This window comes from Ornithodoros turicata, chromosome 10 (assembly GCF_037126465.1).
Source record: "Ornithodoros turicata isolate Travis chromosome 10, ASM3712646v1, whole genome shotgun sequence".
NCBI lineage: Eukaryota > Metazoa > Arthropoda > Arachnida > Ixodida > Argasidae > Ornithodoros > Ornithodoros turicata.
The window spans coordinates 2,765,977-2,782,460 of NC_088210.1; the positions used below are offsets into that span (position 1 = coordinate 2,765,977).

Here is a 16,484-nt window from a genome sequence, read left to right on the forward strand (position 1 = left end):
CGGCTCTGGATGCGGCTGCCATGACTGTCATGTCCGTCATGTTCCATGCGTTTTGTTTCGAATGGAGTCGTTCCTGTATTTACGGAAGCCTCTACGCTCCCTGGGGCTTTGGGTCCGTCATCATCTGCAACAGAAAAAGCGTTGGAGGCTGTATACGTTACGCTGATGAAACGGCTGCCCGTCTGTGGGGACGCCGGTCGATCGAAACCTGTGGTTCTTGAAACGCTTTCGGAACTCTTGTTTGAACAAGTTCGATCTGTCAGGTAAGCGCCCGACTATACGAGGCGTGTACACATCGCTGCATGTGCGCAAAGTGAAAGACAAACATTGCCCGTTACTCTGCGGTGAGGAGATCAATATTGCACAACCTATATAACGTATCAAAGCATGACGGCCAATCAACTTGGGAGAAGCCAACCGTGGTTAAACGAGGCGTACCTTACCTAACGACATTTTAATGAACCTATATAAATGCCTTTTAAATGTATTTTATTTCGTGTTAGCGCCACGAAGCAACTGCGGCTATGAGCGCCGTAGAGACCAGGACAGATGGAGAGAGGACAGCAGGAAGGAGTGGGGGACAAAGCGGTTTATTACGCGGCTGGCTTTCGGGCGAACTGTGCTGACATTCATCTGGACCATCTGCTGGAAACCCCACGGAAAGCCTCGTGCAGCACAGCTGGTGCTAGGATTAGAACCTCCCAGTCTTGAGCACGACCTTGGCAACCATCAACGGGCAAACACTTTTACCCACTCAGCCATGCTGCTGGTACTTTTTAGATTAACGCAAGACTCACGAATTTCGTTCAGTCTCCCTATTGTCTGCCGAAAAATTGGGGCCTTGCTTTCTTCTTCTTCTTTTTTTTTTTTTTAACCATTTTCTTTTAAAAGCTGCCCAAATGTATTCCTGCAGAATTGGAAATCCGCTGTCATTATTCCAGTCTCACATGGTAGTTTCGTTCCCTCCGACGGCGCTCTTCACACAGAAGAAGTACCTGGAACTGCACGACTCATTTTCTATGCTGCGTTTCGTCCAGAAAAGGCAATAAATTTGGATCCTGTACAACGTGCGCGTGCGATCTCAGTGTTGCATGAAATAATTTGAATCCCCCCCTCTGAACACCGCACCCTTCCGAAACATGGAACATATTTGATTCTGACCGGAATTTTCACAAATGAGGACCCAAAGCTTTCTCTAAACCGGAAAAAACCTGTCCATATCTGCACCTGACGATATGAAAATATGGTAAAATACGCACTATGCCTCTTTTATCATCGTCCAGATATAAAACCACATCGAGAAAAAAAAAAGCAATAGAAAACGTGAATTTCCATGAAAATCCGCACTTTAGTCATCACCAAACTGAATAAATATGGGGCAATGCAAACTAAATTTGCGATGTGCAATGTAAGAAACGGGCCACCTGAGACCTGCGGGGGTCTTTGCAGCCATTGTGCCCTTTTGTGTTTTTCATGGATCGATGTGTCAGTGGCCTTCCATGAAGACACGAATCACGGTCACCACTTTTGTTAAAGGGGCACTAAAATGCGAAAACAAGTTCACTTCAAATTGCGTCACACTCTACGTTAATTTCGTACTCGTTATCATAATTCAAAGCCTCGATTCCGTTACGAAGCTGCAATCAAAATTACGCCGGACTCTTCCTTGCTTCGACGCTAAGCAGAGAACGTCGTTTCAGCTCGTGCATCGATGTTTTTAGTCCATGCTGCGCGTGCCACGCCATCTAGCAGTCCTGGTGGAGAACATGTCTTGCGTTGCGGACTGGCGTCGCTGTCTAGAGGACGTGAAGATAAATGTTGTCAGTGGAACATACGTGAGAACTGTCGAGGGCTACAATTCAGTGAATCGGTATTGGAAAATGCATGCTACGCATCATGCAGGGCATTACGGAACACTATGATTGCATCCGTTCCAAATCCACACGCCCACGATAGGCATTTGCGCGCTTCTCCTGCTGTCTCATTGGATGTCGCCAACCTTTGCCTCCTGGAGATCCCATTCGTTGCCACCAAAGCCGGCTCTGTTTTCATTGCGTTTTTCTTCTAAACGGTAGCGTTCTGTGAACTAATTTTGTTTGAATTGCACCAGTTGAAACACGGACTTCCATTTGAGAGCAACTTGTTTTGGGATTTTAGCGCCCCCCTTAAAGCTGCTTGAGGGAAGGCACCAGGAAGGTCAGTCTACTCGAATGTGGATGCGCCCCTGTTACGCATTGTTCGTGCATAGACTTTTTTACAAAAGCGAGCGCCACCTGTGGTACGCAAGTGCTCATGGGAACTTTAGCGCCTTAGAGCATCACGAGAGGCGGAGGCGGAAGAACAACAACGACGACATTCCTGGAGTGCGCAGAAGCGGTGTCCGCCGGGGTAGACCACAACCGAAGCAGACGACGGAGCACTGTCGCTCAAAGTTCCCATGATGCTTTGTGTGTGCAAAGATACTGCCCGCGCGCATCTTTGTAAAATCGTCTGATGGCAGGTCAGTGCTGGACCTTTAGTTAAAACTGGCACATGGGGACAATACCAGGGAAAAATACTCACCGGCAGGGATCGGAACCGGTACTTTTTTTCGGTCTGGTTCGGGTTCGGGTTCAGGCATATTGGTTCGGTTCAGGTTTAGCTCCGCTGAATCGAAATGATCAACTTGAAGCGGTTCAGGTATATCAGTTCAGTTCGGGTTCGGCTCAGGGAGATCATCCCCCACCCACCCCGCACACACACACAGACAAAAAAAAACGGTCAGCGGTTGGGACATTTACTGGGAGTGGAACAGTTACTTCTTTCGGTCCCGGTTTAACAGGTTCGTGGGCAGTAATTTTCCTATATGAACGTGAGCTTACGCTCACCGTACGCAGTTGTAAGAGAAAGGTGTGAGATAACAGTTTCAGGTGAGTCAGAAAAAGGTTGGTCAGTAGTACAATGATTTCTCCTCTCAACCGATTCCCGAACCGGTAACCGTATGAATTTTTTTTAATGTTCAGTTCCGGTTCGGTTCAGGATAAGCAAAAAAAAATGTTCGGGTTCGTCAGAAAATAACGCGTTTTTTTTCGGTATTCGGTTCGGGTTCAGTTTCGGTACCGATCCCTGCTCACCAGATAAGCCGCACCGGTGGATAAGCTGCAGAGAACCCACGAGAAAAACAAAGTCTCGCGTAAGCCGCAATTAATTACGTCATAAATGACGGTACGTAGGTCAAGTCCCGTTATTGTTGGAGAATACCGCCTGTCGGACGTCTCTCGGGAATATCTTCGATCTGTGGTCACAACTGACCACCTTCCAGCTACAACGGAAGAAAGTTTACTTGCAGTGATGCAAATGCGCAGAAAAAATCCTCTTTGCACAGCTGCTTGAAGCTGCTTTAAACTCGTGCCAGCTAGAACACTTGCCATTATCAGGAACTGAGTACATTGGCACTCCCCTTCCTCTCTCTCCCTCTTCTTTCTTTCTTTTTTTTTTGTGATTGTACTTTCATTCATGCACTTGGGACGAGCAACACTGCAAAAGCTCCTGTGTACAATATAACGATGCTGTAATATGATTGTCAAATTCTTCTGATCACATGGTCAATAAGAGACTGTACTCCTGTTGTGTGATTGCATTTGCGTACCTTTTTTTTAGCAAATTATGTCATACGGAACGTGTCATGCTGACACTGTCTCATACCGAACACCCGGGTAAACCCCTGTGACTACGTGGAGCTCAGGAATCCTACACTTCCTATTAATAAATGTTTAAATTTTAAATAATTTTTGTCCATATGCTCTTGCTTCCTTGTTTTTTTTTCTGCTTTCATACGCACTTTTATCCCAGCTCTAAGTTTGCATTATTTCCCATATTTCATATGCAGGCTGCATACAACTTGGTACTTACTTGGAACATGGATATCTTCTGCTGCCCTTAGACATCTTCCCGACATTTTGGGGGATGGTGTTTTAAAGATGTTCGCTCCTATGTTCCATGTACTTTATGCCTATTATGCTCTATTATCTGGCCCCTATTTTCCTGTATACTTGTTAGTCTGTACATGAAGAATAGGACCTCTATCATCGTTGCTGTTGTGTGCAAAAATGGATACACTGCATTTTACATTTTGAGTTTGCTGCTAGTAGGCACCCTACAAATGTAAGAGCTTGAATGGATTGATGAATGACTTTTTATTAATTCTACATTACAAAGTCCTCCATCAAGTGGTGCATGTTGACTTTTTAGTGTATTGACCTAGAAAATTGACCTAGATGAGGTGAGGTATTACTACGATGGAGTGTACAGTCAAACTCCTTTACAACGAAGCTCAGGGGACAGAAAAAAAAAATCGCAGTAAAGGTATTTTCGTTAAAAAGGATGTCCATTATTGAACCTATAGGCTCCAGCGGGACCTCAAAAAAATTCGCTGTAGTGGTATTTTCGTTAAAAAGGTGTTCGCTAGAAAGGAGTTTGTCTGTATTTGTAACTGTCACTGCTGTAAATCTGACAACGGTATTAATGTGCTGTAGCAGCCACTTCCAGTTATACGGCGGAAGTGGTGATGATTTTTACGAATTCATCATTATCAAATTTATCATTCTGTTAGTGATGTGCATTTTTAGGCTTCGTGTTGGTTTATTTTGCAAATGAAAATAATAACACTGCACGTTGGTAGTTAACCAAAAATTCAGTTTATGACCCACTGACTGAAACCTGGTAAATACTCAGTCTCAGTCTAGTCTACGAAACCAGCCTTCAGGGAATAGGGTCCAGCTCGTTCAAGAAAAGCCTGAGTGCGTAAAGGTGATGTAAGCAGCAATGTCATCTCTCCAAATATTTCCTGTAGGGATTTCTGCAATTTTGTATTGTCCTGATGCTACTAACAAATTCCATGAGAGCATGTGTAGTACAAAAAACATTATTTTCTTTTCCAGGCCTTCGCAGTTAGAAGTCTACCCAAGTCTCAAGATCTTGTGGAATCTGTGGATGAGCAGTGTAACATCTCAATGTACACGAGAACCCTCGACGACGGCTGTCAGAAATTTTCTCGGATTTCTTTTTGTCTAATCTCGCAATGGGTTCAATGTTTGAGACATTGGATCCTCTTCCTGCCTTACTACTGTTTTATGTTCAACTTTTTAGCCTACACTGTATTCCGTGTACAGTCAAACTCCTTTACAACGAAACTCAGGGGACAGCAAAAAAAATTTGCTGTAGTGGTATTTTTGTTAAAAGGTGTTCGCTATAAAGGAGTTTGACTGTACTTCAATGCAAATGATCTGTTGCGCAGTTCATTAGTGTCAAATGTGTAGCGCAGCACATAGTATTACTTGCTAAAGCCTGTAAGATGTATGCCTCGTTGTTTGAGGAGTGGCTATGATGCTGCTACATTTTCCCTTTTGCAACGATTTTGTGCCGCCGCTCTTATCGGCCATAGCAGAACGATTTGGTATCCTGTGGAATAGATGATTTCTAAAAATCCCAGAGCTCCTTGCATACACATTGCATGCTGGGACATTACTGGAATGAAATTTCCTTTGTGTTTTTTTTGCTGACCTTGACTCCTTGTGAACAAATGGCTGAGAGAGAAGGAACTGAAACGGCTTGGAGTCCTCCTTCTCCTTCGTCACCAGCAAGTTCCCATAGTTCAAAGCAGCGCTAAGCTCTCTGGGATTTTCTGGGAAGTCGTCTATTGAGCTCCAGTTGCAGCATGTTGGTGTTCTACATATGCATGGAGGGAATGAAAGGAAGCTCCATATTTATGCTTGGGAAAGAGAGCCAGCATGCGATGTCAGGTCACGTCACTGCTAGTCTATGGCTGTCTGCGTAGTCACAATAGCGTCTCATTCGTTGTTTCTGGCCATGTGACACCAACAGAGTTGGAACAATCTTCCATTCATATGCCACTTGCTTTTCTCTCCTCCCATACGCCTGCCTCTTTCATTTCTTCCCTCCATGGCTGTGCACGTAACTTATTGTAGCACAGCTTAGATCAGTCATGGGGAAATTTTCAAATTTTTTTTAAACTTAGTTAGCCAGCAAAAAATAGCAGCTGAGTTACAGGTACAGTTACCACATTAAAGTAATGTAGTTAATTTAATGTTTAACTAACAGAAGTGCGAGAAGGTGCAAAGCATGTTGGTTAAGTAACATGGCAACAAACGTGAAGAAATGCGGACGGACAGAGGACGTGAAAAAGCAGCATAAATATAAGTTAAACTTGGTTTAGCTATATCATGTTATAAACGGAGGTTTTCCTAGGGGCCCTAACAGTATAGTATCATTTTGTCTAAGGCCATCTTGGCTGTGTACGAGATACCAGAACTCATCAAATTCCTTTTTATCATAAATGACAGGTGTTTGAAGCCTCAACAGAATGACACTACATATGGTCGTGTTCAACTTAGAGTGGGACTCCGCAACAAAATCAACGATTGTGACGTAGCAGTGACCCTTAAGGTGTCAGGAACATACATACAAAATATCGCATTCCCAAAGTGCGCAGATTTTATTCCAATGAATTATTACAAGGTGAGCGCTTCGCCTCTGCAAAGCAAGAGGGCGCTGAAAGCAACACTGCTGACGTCATCCTGCATGGAAGAACGCGAGCTTCGTAGCAGACTACAATGCCAGGTGACGTCATAGTGTCTTCCTCCGGGTGAACCGCGGTGCGCTTGGCATGTTGGTTTCGGTTTGGTATTGTCATCATTTACGAATTAATTACTCTCACAAAATGAATGCGAATGTTGTATTCGGTATCGAGGGAGTGGTCCATGTTCGGTATGATGCTCACCTAATTTTTTTCAAATCCTTCCGAAGTCTCCCTTTAAGAAGGAAAAGAAATCCAGTCTGTCAGATCTCAAAATATTACTGCGCCCCAGATAGGATGGCAGGACATAGAGAGGTCACTCTCCCTCCTCCGCGAGATAATGTAACCTGTCATTCTCGCTCTGCTTCCTTATTGGTTAAGACTGGCCACATGACACTATGCTGTGTGGTGGCGCTGCAGTATTTCCCCTAGTGCGCTATTGCATCCCCTTATCTGCAACGGTGTATGTAGTTGATGGGTTAGATTTCTTTGCCTGAACACGACTATAGGAAACTGGCATGTGAAAAAATTGCACTACCTGAGTAACTCGTAGCTAGAGTTACGTGTTAGTTATTTTAACAAAAAGTGGGAACTAGTTAGTTACCTTGGTAGAAAAGTATCCTGTTTTCTATAACTAGTTACATTCACAAGTTACTTGTAACTCAGTTCCTTCCCAAGACTGGCGTAGACAGCCGAAGGAAAACCACCATATCCAACCACATGATTGGTTTTGTGCAAAGTCAAGAGTGGTGCTGAAAACGTGCCAAAGTACCATGTTTGAACTCATAATTAATCTTTTTGAACACAAAGCACTGAGCCACAGACGGGGTGATTAGTGACCTGAGGAAATCCAGTGTTCACTCTACATTGTGCACACATCACTGTGCAGTTCATGCAGTCCATGCTGCTAAAGTTAGGTTGTAAAAAAGAAAAAAGAAACACACCAACATTTGGGCATGCAAGTTGGGGAAGCATTAGTTATGTGAGTAAATATTGTGCATATCTATTGGAGTGCATTTATTGATGTGCCAGGTTAAGGCAGGATCAGCATGCTGCCTCGTAAGAACCAGTGCAAAAATATTTGATGTGATCTTCAATTTCTATGGATACTGTTACATGTGTGCAAGGTGAATTGTTTATATCATTGTTTACATTATTGAATTGTTTATGGAGGTGTTTTAATCTCCCAGATCTTTGCATTGTTATGTGGGGTAGCTCCATTGAAATATATGCTGCAGTTCACATACATGGTGTAACATGTATGTGTACGCAATGTGTGATATAATGGCTATGCATATGTGTAAAGCATTGTGCCACCAAATGAAATTGTTTTTACTGAAAGTCTTAACCAGAGACCACGTGAGAGAACAGCTCTCTGCGGTAACTCTTCTTGTAGTAACAGCCGAAAATGCAGGAAGGCTGCCTTGCAGAAGGAGAACAATTCTATTGCTCCCAAGGATTACTTGTGTGCCTTTCAGCTATGCCTTTTCTCTTTACCAGATAGTGACTGTCAGTAACGTTAGATGTTGTTACTCACGATAAACGCGCTGAAATTCACAAGACGAGTACAAAATGTAGATAACCGCACGCACAGAAAGAAACACACCGAGTGCCCACTGTCAACATTTTTATTTTCCTACGCTGCTTCGGTATTTATTGCACACATACGTGCAATGCATCACGCGTCTGGCTTGTCTCGGAAATTTTAGCACTTTTATCGTGAGTGACTATTACCTACCAACACCACCTAGATTGCGAAAGCCTGCTTGCTCATCGATGTGACGTAACAGCTATGAGTCAGCCAGTCAGGATCGTGTTTTCAATGGTGCTGGCCAATCACTAACGAGCTTTCAGCGGTCGTAGCCATGGAAACGAACCACCGTCGTCTGCGAGCAGTAGTGCGACGTCCCCGCGTACTAAACGGGAAAACTTAAAAATAAAGCTTAAAACGGTCCCATATCGTTCTTATCACTGATTTTCTGGAAAGCTTGTTACACTTTTTGTCTACAAATTTATATCTACAGGTTCCAAGTTAGCTGCAATCATTTCCGAGTTCTCGAATTCGCAGAATGGCGAGTCACAATAGCAGACGAATTCTGACAATATACAGGGTTTGCCAAGGTAAACTTCGGGGTTTGTAACGAAGATAAAACAAATGGGAACAGTGCTGGGAAGCTAAAGTAAACACTAGAGGACGTATTATGCCCCAAAATTTTATGTCGACACTGCCACTTCGTCCGTTTCTATGCGGATAAATCGTGAAAATGAGAAAACCGCTGCTGCCTAACATTTCCAATCGGCTATACCTGTGTTTCAGCTCCTTCCGTCAGATGGTGGAATGGTCGAACGCGGCGTTGCAGACGACATAGCAACCAAGTGAACAAGTGGAACTGAATGCCGAGTCATACTCTGCAACACCGCATTTGACCGTGTCGCTATCTTACGGAAAGGTGCTGAAACACAGGTATAGCCGATTGGAAATGTTAGGCAGCAACGGTTTGTTTAATTTTCACAATTTATCGCAGAGAATTTTTTTGCAATGTTACAATTGTGAAATTTTTGTGTTTTTTCACAATTTTATGCAGGGAACACACAATTTTGTGTTTTTTTCTTTCACAATTTTGCGCAGAGAAACGGACGAAGTGACATTATCGACATAAAATTTTGCGACATAATACGTCCTCTGGCATCTCCTTTAGCTTCCCGTCACTGTTCTTATTTTTCTTATCTTCGTTACAAATCCCGAAGTTTATCTTGGCGAACCCTGTATGTCCGCTTGGCAGTCCACTTTGCATCAGCAGAGTTGAAGGAGAGGAGGCAGTGAGCAGGCCTTCTGTATCCAGGTGGCGTTGCTCCGACAAACAAGTCCAGAGGGCTGTCTTATTACACCTTTGTCCTCTGCAGGGCTGCTGAGCACAGCTTTGCTTCGTCTGGCCCACCCTCCTCGCGGGCCGTTCCTCTGCAAGCTCTGTCCTTACTCCTCGAATCGCAAGGACACGCTCATACAGCACGTGCGGACACACACGGGGGAGAAGCCGCACAAGTGCCGGTACTGCTCTTACGCGGCCATCCAGAGCACGGCCCTGAACAGGCACCTGAAGACGAAGCACAAGGAGGAGACGATGCTCGAGCAGTGGAACAAGGACCTCCAAGGAGAGCCCATAACCAGACTCCAACACCTATGACCGAACGCTGTCGCGTTGACGGGACTCAGGTTGCTTTCGCTCTTATCCCACAATCGGTAATTTTCTGCGCACTCTCGAAACGGAGCTTCACCACAAAACATGGTGAGTTCCGACCATTGGGCAGAATGACGCCGTTATCGCTCCTGATCTGTGGAGACTGTGGGGTGTACGCCCTTTTGTGACGGTTTTGAGATAACGGCGTAAGTGTCGGGGGAAAACGGCGTCAGTCGGGATGATGGTCTGCAAGGAGCGTGCCATGCGGTGAAGTTGCGTTTTTAGAGTGTGGTGTCTTGTTCAAGGTGTCTAAGGTGAAGCTGGGCAGGAGGCTGGGTGCAGGGACAGGTACGGTTGTGTTAGGGACTCTGCAAACAGCTATGTTTATGTTATTAACGTAAGTATTAACGTAACATTAACGTAAGCATTAATGTAATACTAACACACGAGGGAAGCGTGCAGAACATTTTGAGAGAGAGCTCGCAGATTTTTTTTCTTTTTTTAAGTTCGTGGGTTATGTACTTTGTTTCTTGACAAGCAGAGTGAACGAAACTTTGTGTAAATGCGCAGCTTAAAGCTTTTTGTAATGCTGCGTATCGCGTAGATGAAATTATGTCTGCCGTGACCAAGACCCAATTTTTGCCATAGCCAGCACTGTTTGTGGGCGCCTGTATGTGAAAGTGTGAGGATATTGTGGAAATGTGTTTTGGTGGTAACCTTGCAAAAGAAAAGCAGAAACTAATGCCACGAATAAAGAATATGCCGTGCCTAATTTAACTCGCTCGTGAAAATAACGATACAGTACAAGAAATAAGAAAAAAGAAAGTCCCGTTAGCTGTGATTACACTGTGGGAAGGCAGAACGGGTGGGAACACTTTATTACAACTGACGTAAACAAGATTGCAGAGCCCGCACTTCACCAGGTTAAAGAGTAGCCATACAACAGGACGCATATACAGGGTGTCCCAGAAAACGTGTCATTGAACTACGTGTAATAAAAAAAACTACACCACCTAGAATTATGCGACTCACCGCATTTGTTCTTACAAGGTTTTTGCCACCTCCTGATGTGAATGTCGTGTAACGTAAGTTTAATTATGTAAATTTTTGCGAACGAAAGTCTGAAATTTGCCATGTAAGTGTCACTTTTTTACCCCAACAATGTGAAGGGCGTGTCTAATTTACTCAATACACACGCTGTCTTCCGCGAGGGACGTTAAATACGGGGTGCCGTGTGATGAGCTTTCATCGCACGTTAATGAACCCTCAGGTGAGCAAAAGCAATCCACAGACCGACCGCTGTGGCGTCGCTCATGATCTCAGTTGTCTCGCGACGTAAACACCCAATTATAGATTATAATTTACTCAAGTTAATGATAATTGACAGGGACATTCGGAGGCTATTCGCCTCGAGATCAAACTGTAGGTGGCGCTGCGACGGATGCCTTAGTGGGGATACGGCATGACCGGACGCAGCAGGCTCTCGCTCTTCTTCACAGATATCGCAGTGTTTCTGGATGAAATGCCGCTGTCTGTGCCTCACATATTGCGGATGTGTTGAAACGCGATACTTAGAACGCTGATAAGGTGTGGACGTTGACAAATATTGCTGCACTGCGAAACGCTTAAGCCGCGAAGTTGTGGAAAGAAAATCCCCTGTGTGCTTTTGAAGCGAAACACTGCCTCCTATGTTCCAAGCGAGATTTTGTTTTAGTCTTTTGCTGCTCTCGCTCGAATATTTATTCGTCGCTTGTGTAGAGCTATCTTTCCCTGTACCTTTTTATCTTACGTTGTGACAACAAGGATTTTAAAACAAATAAAAGAAAAACTCAAAATTCCTGTCTCCACTGATCTAAATGTACAATGTGCAAGAACGCAACATAAGGGCCATTCGCTACAATATTTGCGTCGAATAACAGCAGTGGTTATTCAGGTCGTGCAAGTCCGGGAGAGGTTTGAGGTTTGATTAGTTTCCTGTGCGGGCATTCATTAAATGGTGCTAAAATATGTTAGGAGATGACCACACCTGTGGGGTGCTACCGGTCAGGAAATAAGTACATATAAACTAAGTTTTGGTTGCAACGGCAGGTATATTCTGAAACACGCTGTTGCACACGTGCTTCATACCCCCCAAAACACGCGTGTTTTACATAGAACGTTCAGGGATGGTGCATTTTACCTTGAATGCGTGTGTTCCAATTATTACGTATGTGAAAGATAAAAGTTTAGCCTGTCATACAGTCAGATGAAATGAGATGAAAGCTTGAAATTCACACATTTCAAAACACCCAGGTCATAAATATATATATATATATATATATATTCATGCATTCATATATTGCATATATTCATACATTCGATACAACCTGTATTTAGCGCATGCAGAATATCCTAACTGAGCATTATGAAGTAACTTCGAACAGCTAGCACAGAAACCATTCTATAAATAACTGTGACAAAGTTTTATACTTATGATAAAAAAAAAACTGTGACAACATTGACCTTAGCAATTGGTACATTTTGTTTGACACACAGAACCGCAGTGACAAATATAATATAACAAAGGCCGAGTGGAGTCCGCATACGGTAGCATATGCACGTTCTGTAGTTTTCTTTCCTGCTAAGCACGCTGGTGCAGACAACTAGAGAAGTTGAAAAAAGTTTTCCGCCAAGTCATTTTCACTCATTTTGAAGCGATTTGAAAAGTTCAAATGTCCAGAAACTGATCCTTCCAAGCACGTTTTCGAGCACAATGACCACAGCGAAAGCACCGGCTCAAGCGGCGCATCCCCACTATAGACAGTTCACGGAGCAGCCGCATGGTGGCGACGCTGTTCGATCTCGAGGCGAATCCCATGAGAAAAAAGTAGCCTAACATCTTCTCTACGGAGCTAGTGCACGACAAATGTTTCAGCGCAGTCGTCGTCAGTCTGACGAAAGGAGGTTGGAAACAGAAGGAGATAAAACAGGCATGGCTTGTCGCGCTTTCGCTGGGCTCATGCACCCCTCTCCCAATTTCAGGAACTGTCACTTTTCCCCTCTCACTCTGTGGGCTGGGTTTGCAATCTCCTTTCGTCGGACTGACGGCGATTGCGCTCAAAAAGTCGTAGCACGTTATACTCAAGTGCTCCGAGGAGCATGATGTTAGGCTATTTTTCGTATGAGATAGCTCACGAATATCGCTGTCAATTATAGTGAACTTGAGTGAATTCGGCACGCTCTTCATGTTGGTGTGGTAAAAAGTGGCCTTTACTTGGCAAATTTCCGACTTCACTTCGCAAAAATTTACATAATTATACTTAGGTTACACGACATGCACATCAAGAGGTAGCAAAAACCTAGAAAGAACAAATGCCGTTGACCGCATAATTCTAGGTGGCGTAGTTTTTTTATTAAAATTCAATTACACGTTTTCTCGGACACCTTGTATACCAGAGAATCGAACCGAAACTTTTTTCGGTTTGTTCCGGGTTCGGCCATGAAGGTTCGGTTCCGGTTCAGCTCCAGAGTTCGCATATACCGGTTCGATTAACTGGTTTAGAGGCTGCAAACCGGTTCGGAACCGTTTCGAGGATCGAATATGCCACAAAGTTATAGGTAGCCACTAAAATAGTACAAGATCTCTTAGTTACTTTTTTTATGCTTTATTTCTGTCATTCGACCAACAGGATGTTATTTAAATTGCTAGAAAAAAAAAAGAAAGCGATATGTAACTCGTCATCTGGAAGTGGAACGTCCGTGCGACTGCCGACTAGAGCACGAAATATGTGTTGGCACCTTGAACTTCAGATGTCAGGAAGACATCTGAACAAGGACAAATCAGGACAAAGGATGTCAGAGCCACACCCGGCTCTAAGGTGTCCGCTCATTGGTAGTAGCCAAGGCCGTGCTGAAGACTGGAAGGTGACACGGGTTGAAATCCTGTCACCTGCTCTGTCTGAGGTTTTTCCCGGGTCTTCCGAAGACTTTCCAGACAAATGTCGGCACAGTTCCCCCTGAAGTCGGCCCAGGACACATACTAACCCCTTCCTGCTGTCCTCTCTCCATCTGTTCACATCTGTACGCCGATCATAGCCACAGTTTTCTTCGCGGCGCTCACACTCAACCTTGTGCACATGGTTAAGAGCGAAATCATATTGTTCAGTGCTCAGCATGTATAAACGGGACTCCCTTCCTCCTTCATCTCGAAAAGAATAATGCATGGGAGCTCTCCGCGGTCACCCCACGCAGCTTCAGCAGATGTAGAAAGAGTATTTTGCGCAGCTTCCCATATTATGGCAGCACAGCCAAGTTGATTATCTTATCTTATCAGGCACCTCTTTCCCCATGTTTGTCAACCTGAACACACAATATTCCTGACCAGCAAGATTGATCACATGTCCGAATTAAAATTAAAACACAGTTAGTAGTCTATCGATGATGTTAGGATCGTTCTGGAACCTTCCCCTTGTGCTTTTTCCTTGCTGGACAATGCCGGTCCCTTCTAACACTGCTGGGCTAGCCAGTACAGTTACCTTTACCTTTCTCTCTTTCTTTATTGATGAAATTAAAGAAATGGAATGGGACTGCCGAGCCATTCCAGGAGTGGGAATTGACCACACCTTTCCATTCCGAGAAATTGTAAGGAATGGAATTGGTGACCCCATTCCGCAACCCTGATCTAAACTATAGAAGTACTCCACGCCGCAGCCGCTGCTGTCGGTGCCGGGGCACTTCCAGGTTGCGAAGATTGAAGTGCTGTACTGATAGTCTGACTGATAGGCAGTGCTGATAGAAGGACTGAAGTGCTAAGACAGGCGAGCCGCGGCACACTTGCAGCAGCGCAGTGCAGCCCTATTGGGCAACATTTTTAGTGCTCCGCATGATGTTGTTACAGTGCACTGCTGATGCAAACTTTCAAAGGTAGGAATGACAAAATATGTTTGTTCTATAAGCGGCGGCGAGGGAACTTAACTTCATCCTTGGCCTTGTATGTCCCGCTCTACCGAATGGACCGCCACATCCTGAGTCCAGATCCAGATCACATGAAACAGGTGTCGCCACCAGACGATGGGATAGATAACAGGTGGCATATACCAACTCAAGCCAAACTGGTATCTCAAACCGGTAACCGAAGGTTTTAGATCGGTTCAGTTTCCCGTTCAGCACCAAGATGGCGCTAGTAATTACGGTTCAGTTCCAGGTAAAAATAACGGTTAATTTCGGTTTCGGTTCTAGTTCGGTTCGACGCTCTGATATACAGGGTTCCTCAGCTAAATGCGAACATATTTCTTAAAAATATATATATCACTTTTTCCGAGATGAAATCAGTTGCAATATAGCATATGCTGAAGGGCACTCCCTAGGAGGGCTTTAGCAGACTCCTAAGGGAATGTCTTAATTAACTTTAAATAATTAACTTTTTTAATTATGAAAGCTACAAAGTTGTTCCATTGAGAACATCTGATCTCTTCGGTCACCTGATACCGGTGCCATTCTCTGAACCGTTTGATAGATTTGTGAAGGCACACCATTTTTTCTTTATTTTGTTAATTGTGCATCTCTAGTGGCGCGTCTTTCCTTCACCCCCATTATGGGAGGGTGAAAGAGCACACTATCGCCTCGAAGATGTGCAATGAACAAAATAAAGAAAAAAAATGGTGTTCCTTCACATGATTTTTGTTCTGAGAACGGCTCCAGTATCAGGTGACCGAAGAGATCAGATACTGTATAAGTGGTTAAATTCGCGCGCTCAATAATTCGCGAATTTGTGAGTAGCCAGGATCAGGCAATTATTCGCGGTACCGCGGTGCGTCGATCGTGCATCAGGCATTTTATGGGAGCCCTCCATATTGAACTTCTAGGAAGAAGTTTACAAAAGGTATCGCAAGTGTGCAATAACCCGCAGCATTTGTCTCCCTTTTGAGCCCTTCTGACTGAGATGGCGGTGATTAGCGGGCCCTTACTCGACTGGTACCTGGGTCATTGCGGAATTACCTTGTCTCCCGTCATTCTTGTCACCGTATAGAGCAGGTTCGATTGGCACCTGATAGTGATGCTGCAACTTGTACAAAGGGAGACCCGCGTGGCAGCATTCTAAAGCCCATAGACACTATGCTGGATGAGCGAGGCTTACAAGGAACTGCAATCGCGGGATTCATGAAGGCTGGGCTACTGTCTCTACTTGCAGAGAAGAAGAGCTGAGCACTTTGTGAGGCAGTAAAGTGAAATGGCATAAAAATCCACGTACATATGTTGCCTCAGTGTCCTGGGTTAAATTTCTTACATATTGCGTTCGCGTATTTTCCTGTCATTAGGTCGAATATTTCGCGGAACTTCAAATTCGCGAAGAAAAGAGCGCTCGCGAACTTCGCGAAAATTAGTTCCTCGCGAAAATTACTACTTATGCAGTATTCTCAATGGAACAGCTTCGTAGCTTTTATAATTGAAAAGTTGATTATTGAAAGTTAATTAAAGGGACCATGAAATGATTTTCCAGAATTCCGAGTACTCTGCAGGAAACCGTTCTCATGATCCATCACTATCGTACACACATCGGCTTTTAACCGTATTCAGTACAACGGGAGCACAGTTATCAGACAAAAATAGCAGGGCGTGACCGCTGGATATATGCCTTCGAAGTGGGTTTACGTCATCGCCATCCAGCCGACTGAACGACGAGGAGGACACACCCCGCCGGACCACATAGATGCATGGTTTCGGTTTGGACAACAACGACGTCGTATATCTCC

General features: G+C 44.3%; 1 protein-coding gene across 1 annotated transcript in view; it reads left to right on the plus strand.

Moving 5' to 3' along the window:
• The first annotated feature begins 18 nt into the window (after positions 1-18).
• Positions 19-16,484, plus strand: part of LOC135370333 (uncharacterized) — a 28,630-nt gene continuing 12,164 nt past the window's right edge. The window contains exons 1-2 of the mRNA XM_064604053.1: positions 19-263; positions 9,479-9,815. Coding sequence (XP_064460123.1) covers positions 46-263; positions 9,479-9,815 — 555 coding nt within the window. The 5' untranslated portion in view covers positions 19-45. The remainder of the gene's footprint in view (positions 264-9,478; positions 9,816-16,484) is intronic.